The sequence below is a fragment of the Sinocyclocheilus anshuiensis genome, unplaced genomic scaffold, assembly GCF_001515605.1.
Source record: "Sinocyclocheilus anshuiensis isolate Anshui unplaced genomic scaffold, SAMN03320099.WGS_v1.1 scaffold1072, whole genome shotgun sequence".
Classification (NCBI taxonomy): domain Eukaryota; kingdom Metazoa; phylum Chordata; class Actinopteri; order Cypriniformes; family Cyprinidae; genus Sinocyclocheilus; species Sinocyclocheilus anshuiensis.
Window position 1 is genome coordinate 122,503 of NW_015548242.1, and position 8,648 is coordinate 131,150.

Genomic DNA, 8,648 nt, shown 5'->3' on the forward strand with positions numbered 1-8,648 from the left:
ATAGAGCCGGTATCGCTCGAGTACGAGAGTGATATTGCTCATATATTAATATATTAAGTCTTGTTTTCTGATTGTTTTTCTGAAATGTATCAAAATTATGCAGGTTTATGCTTAAAAGAGAAAAATACCTGCCAGTAGGCAGAAAAATAAAAAAAATTGTCTTATTTTCCATTTTAATTAAGTTTATTTTTCTTACCCCATTTCCCCATTAAATTAAGTAGGAACTTTGAATGCCATTTTAATGTATAGAAGATCATAATGTAATTTATAGATTCCCCTCATTCACCTCAGTTACTGAATTATGGGCCTACATGGTTGGGTTTAGAGAAATTAAACATGAACTGTATCTTTAGTAGCAAGGACTGCTCTTTAAAAACCACAAGCAGGTTTCATTACTCAAGAGGAGTGATTAAAGCTGTGATCATTGGACAGTCATTGAGCTGTACCTGAGGGGGAGGCTTTGGCTCAAAACACTCATGAAAACAAGATAAATAATTAACCGACAACAATCACTTGTTCTGTTTAATCAAGCTATTAACAGTAAAGCTCAGTGGTGGCTTTTGAAAGTATAAAAATTCAAGATAGTAAACAGCATCTGAATGGTAATTTGTTTTGAGTGTTAATTACGGCCTTCATTTTATGTTGAATATATTTTTGTAATGTGTATTCATTTTTAAAAGGCACTTTTATGTGTTAAATTGTAATTACAATTCACTTAAACAACCTATGTGGATTTTACAGCAAACAACACACGACTAAGAGAGTCATTTGGCAGTATTTTGACACTTAGGCCATGAGGCAGTATGCATAAATCTTCAAAATGATCCAGAAATCAATAAGACACTGATCCTATAAAAATAAAATGTGTGGGAAAAGCATAAATATAAAGTACTGTTCAAAGGCTGAGGTCAGTCAGATTTGTTTTTGGAAGAACAGTTTTATGAAGAGTATAAAGCTGCAATAATTTGATCACAAATACAGTTTAAACAGTAATATTGTGATATTTTATTTACAATTTAAAAAAACTTGTTTCATATTTTAATATATTTTACATTTTATTTGTTTATAATTTTACATTTTATTCTTGAATTAATAGAAAATTCAAAAGAACAGCATTTATTTGAAATAGAAATCTTTGTAACACTGTACAAAAAAAAAAAGTTTTGTTGAGTTAAATGTGTATATTTTCGACAATGTTAACCAAGGCATCAGTCTCATGAAGTGAGTTGCAAGGTGCAAGATAATAGCGCCCTCTATGGTTTGACGTGAAGACAGACTTCCCAGAATTCCTCGTTCTGTGAACACACAGTTACTGACCTAAAATAAGGGCAACTGTTTGACTTTTTTTTTTTTTGTTTAATTCTGTCTAAGTAATTCTTGCAATATGCAATATCCATTGAATTATAGTTAAATACGGTGGGGTCCTGAAGTATGTGTGAAACAAGTGTAAATGCATCTCAAAAAACATTTAATTACAAATTACCAGCACAATGATTTAAATGAGGTTGTTGAGTTTTAAAATGTAGGCCTACATACATTTTCTTGAGTGATTCAGTGGAAACAAGTCACTTTTTTTTTGTTAACAAAGGAGTTCACAAATTTGCTTATTTGAATAGTGACCTAGATATGGTACAGAATCTTAGACATTACGTATTCATTTTATGTATTCACTTTAATATACTTTAAAAAATAAAGTTTTGGAAATTGGGTCAGTTTTTCTTAATGAGACAAATGGCCTGATTTACCCGAATTCACCCTCCTGGTTAATAAAACAAATACAATTTGCACCAGTCCTTCATTTTGAGATGTTCAGATGATTAGTGCAGCCCTTGAGCAGATCAAGCATTTTCTGAGGAAGCATTTACACATAATCATAAAACATAACCCAAAATTCACCAATCTGTTAACATAAGCATGTAAGTCTGGAACTACTTACTGTACGTTTATATAAATATATTTTTATGTTTCAAAAATATACATTTATAGTGTGTAAAAAGGTTGTTGGTAAGATTGGTCTTGTGCTTTCCAATCCTTCATTTATTTGAACAAAATACAGTAAAATGATAATATTGTGAAATATAATATTTTAAAGGTTTCTAATGCAATATTTTAAAATAGAAACACATTTGAAATAGAAATCTTATGTAACATTATGTCTTTACGGTCACCTTTGATCAATTTGATGCATTTTTAATGAAGTAATTATTGACCCCAAACTTTTGAATGCTGGTATATATTTTCAAAATCTCTATAAAAATATATATTTAAACATTACATTCCTGTATTTAAGCTAAATTTAATACTAAGTGAGCCTTTATAAATGAGTGTTACATTCCACATCCCCACAAAAATCTCCAACAAATTGTTCATCAAATGAAGAGTTTTATTAAAATGAGGCAATCATAAAACAATGAACTGTTTTTTTCCCCCACTATCTTTGGTGAAATAAATATTCAAATGCCTCAAGCATAGTCAAAGTACCAAACATTTCCAATTTAGTGTTTTGATTCATTCCTTTCACTAACATCATCCAAGGCACATCAAACACATAATCATGAGTGACTATTGTTTTTTTCAATATATGAATATAAAAGTAAGTGTTACAAAGGAGGTCATTTTCATAACTCCGCAACTTTAAACAACACAGAAAGAAACAGACAACCAAATACAGACAAAGGGGTTTTCAAAATATCACCGAAAAGAAAAAGTACTTTCGTTTATCTAACTACAGTATATAAAGACTGCTAATAATTCCCCCATCAAATACAATAAGTACAATTCAAGTTCAGAAAAAATCAGTATCTTTGCACATTTGTCTTTTTTATATTGCATACAAATCTTTCAAACTATTTTTCTGAGTAATCTACAAGCTTTGTTCTGATTCGTAAAAACAAAGTGCTGTACTAAAAGATTGCAAACCACCACCAGCGCTGTTCTCCTGTGTTCATGTTACTGCAGACATCTCGACCTGGGCCAAGTCCCCATAATCACATTGTCAAGTGTACTATAACCCTGCCTGCCCTCCTGCTGACCCTTGCGTCCTCTGTGCAGGCCAGGCCTCAGCGTCAGGTTAGTGAGGTCCACTAGTTCCCTCTTGTGAGAAAGCAGTGTCACCATGTGGACGAGCTTGGAGCGAATGGAGCTGTAGTGGTGCTGACGCTCTTTGGTGATCTTGAGGAAGCATTCCCTCAGATTGACCTCTTGTGGGGCAAGACAGACAGGTGGGTGACAGTCCACCTCTTGTAGGTTGCAAGCGGATGAAGTATTGGGGTTGATCTGGTTGCTGCTGGACGAGGTTTTCGATTTAAGCTTGCTGTTGTCAGCACATGTTTGCATGCTCACGTCTGCTGTTTGGCAGGTGGTTTGTGTTGAAATGTCGCAGGAAGGTACAGGGGGAGAGATCATCACATCGACTGTCTGAGTAGTAACATTCGTCGCCGGCAAACGAGGGTCATCCGAGGTGAGAGCTTCCTCTCTGAGTTCTTGCTCGATCCAGTCCTCACCTAGAGTGGAAGTATCAGAAACTGGGTTACTCTTTCTGTCTCGATCTTCAGTGTCTTTATTCATCTGTTGGATCTCTGGGGTATGAAGTCTGGCTGGAGTGCTCGTCAGACATTCTGGTTGAGGCTTTGTTGTTCGTGCCAAGTAAGAGGGAGGCGTTCCAGGTGGTTTGAGGACAAGATGGTCATATAAACCGCTGCTTCTGGCACTAGAGGGAGCTCTTGTATTCACTGGCAGTGGCAGGGACTGGGCATAGAGGATTCGGAACTCTTCATCGAATTTCTCGGTTATCTGGCCAGATAACTCGATAAGGTTGCTGCTGTTTAGTTTGCCGTCTGTCCAGTTAAACCTGTAGATAAAAATGTGCCAAAATAAATAGGAAACGTATAAATAGATCAGGAGTCATAACTATTATGCATCGATTGTCTGACATTTGCAAAGTTAAAATCGATTAATTTAATGTAACAAAATACATAATTTCCATATAATTATTCTACTTTGTCCGAAAGGTTACATATTTTGAAAAAAAAAATTTGTCGATACTTTGAAAGCCAACACAATATTGGACCCCACTGACATTTTTCAAAATATCTTCTTTTGTGTTGCACAGAAGGAAGAAAGTCATACAGTTTTCACTTTCAAGATCTTGTGGAAAAGGGGTCTTTATTACCTATATGAACCTGTGGCCACTCTGTTTCCATCAATCAGCATGAAACGCTCATGAACCTTTCCAGTGATCCGAGCACCTGATCTCATGTAGTAGGTAGAACCTGTTATGCTTCGTACTTTCATTTGCTTCATAAATAAGACAAAACACATGTTAAAAATGCAATTAAAAAATACTAAATATATATTAAACATAAAAACAACAATAATATTAGCATGAAGAACTCATACCAGCAGTTCATCCAGCTGTACACGAAGGTTTTTACACATCTGTAAGAATGAGGGAACAGAAGACTGGTCTAAAAGAATATACACAGGAACTCTGCGGCGTGTGCAAGCTTCCTGCAGGTCTTGGAAGATATCCAGGTCTGTCAAGGAGTCTGTCACAATGGCAATCACCTAAGGATAAAAATAATTTCTGATTAATGAGAAATGAACAGCAGTAAACATTTCTTTATGCAACTAAGTATTGTTTGGCTAAACATGGTGGGAAATGATAATGAATTAACATCTTAGAGCTTCAGCATCAGTGAACTCAACGTTCTAGCTCATTCGTATAAATGTCATGACTGCACAGCCGCTGGCTACACACCTTGATGATTTCTTATTACGTTTGGTTTTTAAGTACATGCAAGCTGGAACAGATCCATGGTGCCTGCAGGTATAACCTTAATACATTCAGCTCAAAACCCCCTTCATTTGAAGGACTGAAGAGCCTGTTGTGGCACCACCAGGTTCAGACCGTTGGAGGTAACAGTTCAGTGTGATAGACGCTTCTGTGCATTCTTACCATTCCACATTTAAGATCCAGAGTGCTACTTTGAATAAGTCATACACATACGCTTCCATCACCTAAAAAAACCCAAAGGCTGATATTTTTTTTATTAATACAACTGAAAATAGAGATTTTTAAATCATCATAATCTTGAATTCATTGTTATTCGTTTCATTGCTGTTGCTTGGTTTTTGACATTATTTTAATCCTGTTAAAAGTTTCAACTGGGAAATCTGAAAACAAACTAATTTCCCAACTTAATGACAATAAATAAAAAAATTACTAAATGAAGGTGTTATGACGTAAATATTACTTCTAAATTATTCTAATCTATTTTTGCTACTTAATTATTTTATTATTATTAATTAATTCAACAGAGACAGACATCTGTTTCCATTTCATTAGTAGCTATTTATTAGCTACTCGTTTTTAGTAGCTACACTACTGCTTAATAAATATCTGTTTAAAAAGAACTAGAAAAAGTGGAATATATAACTAGTTACTGGAAACATCTAAAAATAAGTACCAGCAACAACTGGAATACATACTAGTTGGAAATGAATAGTTGATATATGAACCACATCTACCAAATCTACACAGAATTAAATCTGGTCAATTTAACTTCAATTGTTGCAATGGAATAGTTACTAGTCACTGTTGGGATAATGACAAGTAGTAATGTCACTAACTGAAATGAAGCAGTCTCTTTCGGAATAAGTAACTTACTAGTATCTATTGAACAGTACAATTTAAAAAGATAATAATCACTATTGGATTACATACTAGTAATTTAAGAATGAATACCAGTAACAGAAAAACATACTTAATAGATGTGTTCATAGTAATGATTAAATGTTAAAGCTTGTCATTGAGGCACTATTTTTGTAAAGTTGCATAGTGAAGTCCATCAAAGGGAAGAACAGATTAATTATTACTACAGATGAAATAACTAACAGTATCGTGTCCACTTATATATAATTTTTTTAACAATTTTTTTTGGCTTGAGAGATAACGTTACCTCTTTTGCATTTGTTATCATCCTCCTGGCTGCTTCTTTGCAACTATAAATGCACTCTCCGTAACTCGGCTGGAAGTAGGCGACGGCACGTGTTACTCCACGGAAAGACCCCGCGGTGAACGCTGGCCAGCCCATCTCTAAAACTGGAGGCTCAATATCAGAGACTTCGGGGAAATAAGTGACAGATGAGCAGTCCAGTGTGCCAGACTGGTCCAAATGAGAATCGTCTCCGTTCAAAGAGAGTGATTTGCGCACTACAGCCGCGCGGGAGATGCGCCTGATCTCGTCGTCGGAGAGAAAGTTAGGGATCCTCTCTCTCTGCAGAAATCCCGTGAAGGCTTCGACTCCGCCGGCGACCAGCTCCTCCAGAGCGAGTCGGTGTCTCTCATTGTAAAGCTCTTTCAAGTTTAGGTCCTGGCCTGTCCTCGGTGTCCGCCAGCCCGGCGAATCTTCAAGACACTGTGAAAGCGCCATATTTGAAAGTTTATTAATCGCACTAACGTTTCCTGAGATGAATACTACACTCTAACGCCTGCTGTCTCCTCCTCTCCTGTACTTTCAGAGGTTCAGCCCACCGCCAGACGGCCATTGGTCGGTGCGTTGTCACCAGTCACGTTGTTGCGTCACGTGTCCGCTAAGTAAGAACGCCATTGGACAATCTGCCCTGCGCCTATTGGCCAAGAGTTTGAATTCGGAGGCAAACAAAGGCGGCGTATATGATTCTCCTCTGTTGTTGAATGTGAAATACTCACGGTGGTGTTGTGAAACTAAATGGCCTCATAAAATACAGGTAATGATACACCATATAATCACCAATATAAAATTAGTTAAAATTATGGCGGCATGTCTAAGAAGCCCTCCTCCAAAACAGCCATTCTTGCTTAAGTTAGTCGTAGATTGTTAGTGCTGCATATATATTATTTATAACAGTATTAATGCTGTTAATACAAATGTACTATACTAATCTTAATCGGTAATTTGTAATAGCAGTGCTAGTAATGCTAGTAAAAATGCTAGCTCCATTCTTTTGTAATCAAATAAACCATTGTATAATGTATATATAGCTATTTTTATGCACAGGCACAAACTTTAAAGACATTTTATTAGCATTAACTCAACATTTTTTTTAAACAATACAGTTTATTGAACACACTTTGAATTTTTTTAAGCCTGTCATCCAGGCCTTTCAGCAAAATGTAAACATTAAAACAATTATGAAACAAAATCCTTCATATAATAGCAATAATGTAAAAGATAACATAAACAGCAAACCACTCTAACAAATATCTCAAGTTGTCAGCCTTTCAACGATATAGTTCAGTTCACTGACCGTGTCTTGATTAGCCTATATGGTATTGTGATTATTCAATAGCTATAGCAAAATATATATATTGACATTATAGTTTGGTGGACAAAATTCATAAAAAATATTCTGCTTTAACATTTTAGAACTAGGCGTTTAAAACCAACAAATAAAATCACTGCAAGAGAAACACATTTGTGCCATTGGACTTTTGACTAAAAAGCTTATTACTGAAATATAGTCACTGTGACAACTAACCTCAATTTCCTCTGTATAATATTTACAAAGCTAAACTATGTTCATCGTGCATTTACACCATGAAAAATTTGTGCGAGGCCTTAATGAAGGAAAAGCCCAAACCGCATGGCAACCATCTCGTAATGGACAGTAGGTGTTTTCGGGCTTTATCCAATCAGATTCATCTCTGCCTGTACTGTCAAAAAAAAAAAAAACAGAAAAAAGAAAAAAGCTGCATGTCTGAAGGTGTAATTGCCACTGTGGCGTGAGGGGGGAGCCCCTGGATAGCAGGTCTTCCACCACATCCTAAGAAAAGAAAAGTAAAGACTTAGAAACATTATATGTATTTTATGTGTGCACCTACAAGGACTGAGTATCACACAACCTGTTGATAATAGACAGGCCGGTGTTTGTTGCACACTGGTTGTTATCAATTCAGAGAGCACAACAGCAGGCACGCTCAGATTTACTTTCACCTTATATGACCCTCTCAAAAAGAAGTAGTAATCACTGTTTCTGAAACTTTTAATGGTTAAAATGGCAGGACCAAGGGCACGTTTGAGCACAGCTGTGCATATTTATCATCATTAATAACATGTATAAATATTTCTGGTGATTATTACCCAAAGATAACAACAGGAATAAAAACTGGTAATTGTGGCAAAATAGTCTCTACCCATTCTGTTATAATAATAATAATAATGGCTATATATTACTATACTGATAAAAATAATATCTGTATTTAATTGTATGTTGCACAACATCAACATCATCCATTCTATTCTATTCCATTGATAATAGGCCTACCAATAATAATTGTATTATGTTGCATGTTGCATATTAATTTCCCCTGGCCATGGTTGTTTAGCACTGGAGATCATATTCTATTCTATTTTTTTTTTTCAATATTAGTATGTACAGCATGCTGCGCACCAATTTTCAATTTGGTTGTGTGGCTAATGAGATTCTATTCTGTTCCATTCTGATCATGTGTATTCCGTTGCATGTTGCACATTCATTTTCCCCACACATGGTTGTGTACCAATGGAGTTCCCATTCTATTCTATTCTATTCTAATAATATGAATTGCATGTTGCGCAACAATTTCCAGTATGGTCGCGTGGCTATAGAGATCCTATTGTGTTCTG

General features: G+C 35.5%; 1 protein-coding gene across 1 annotated transcript; it reads right to left on the reverse strand.

Annotated features, from left to right (window-relative positions):
• Nucleotides 1-2,429: 2,429 nt before the first annotated feature.
• Nucleotides 2,430-6,556, reverse strand: LOC107655036 (protein FAM83D-like). Its single transcript, XM_016442428.1, has 4 exons — nt 5,961-6,556; nt 4,399-4,566; nt 4,172-4,296; nt 2,430-3,850 (listed from the first exon to the last, which is right to left on the reverse strand). The coding sequence occupies exons 1-4, from the start codon at nt 6,432-6,434 to the stop codon at nt 2,950-2,952; spliced, it is 1,668 nt and encodes a 555-aa protein (XP_016297914.1). The 5' UTR covers nt 6,435-6,556; the 3' UTR covers nt 2,430-2,949.
• Between the last annotated feature and the right edge of the window lie 2,092 nt (nt 6,557-8,648).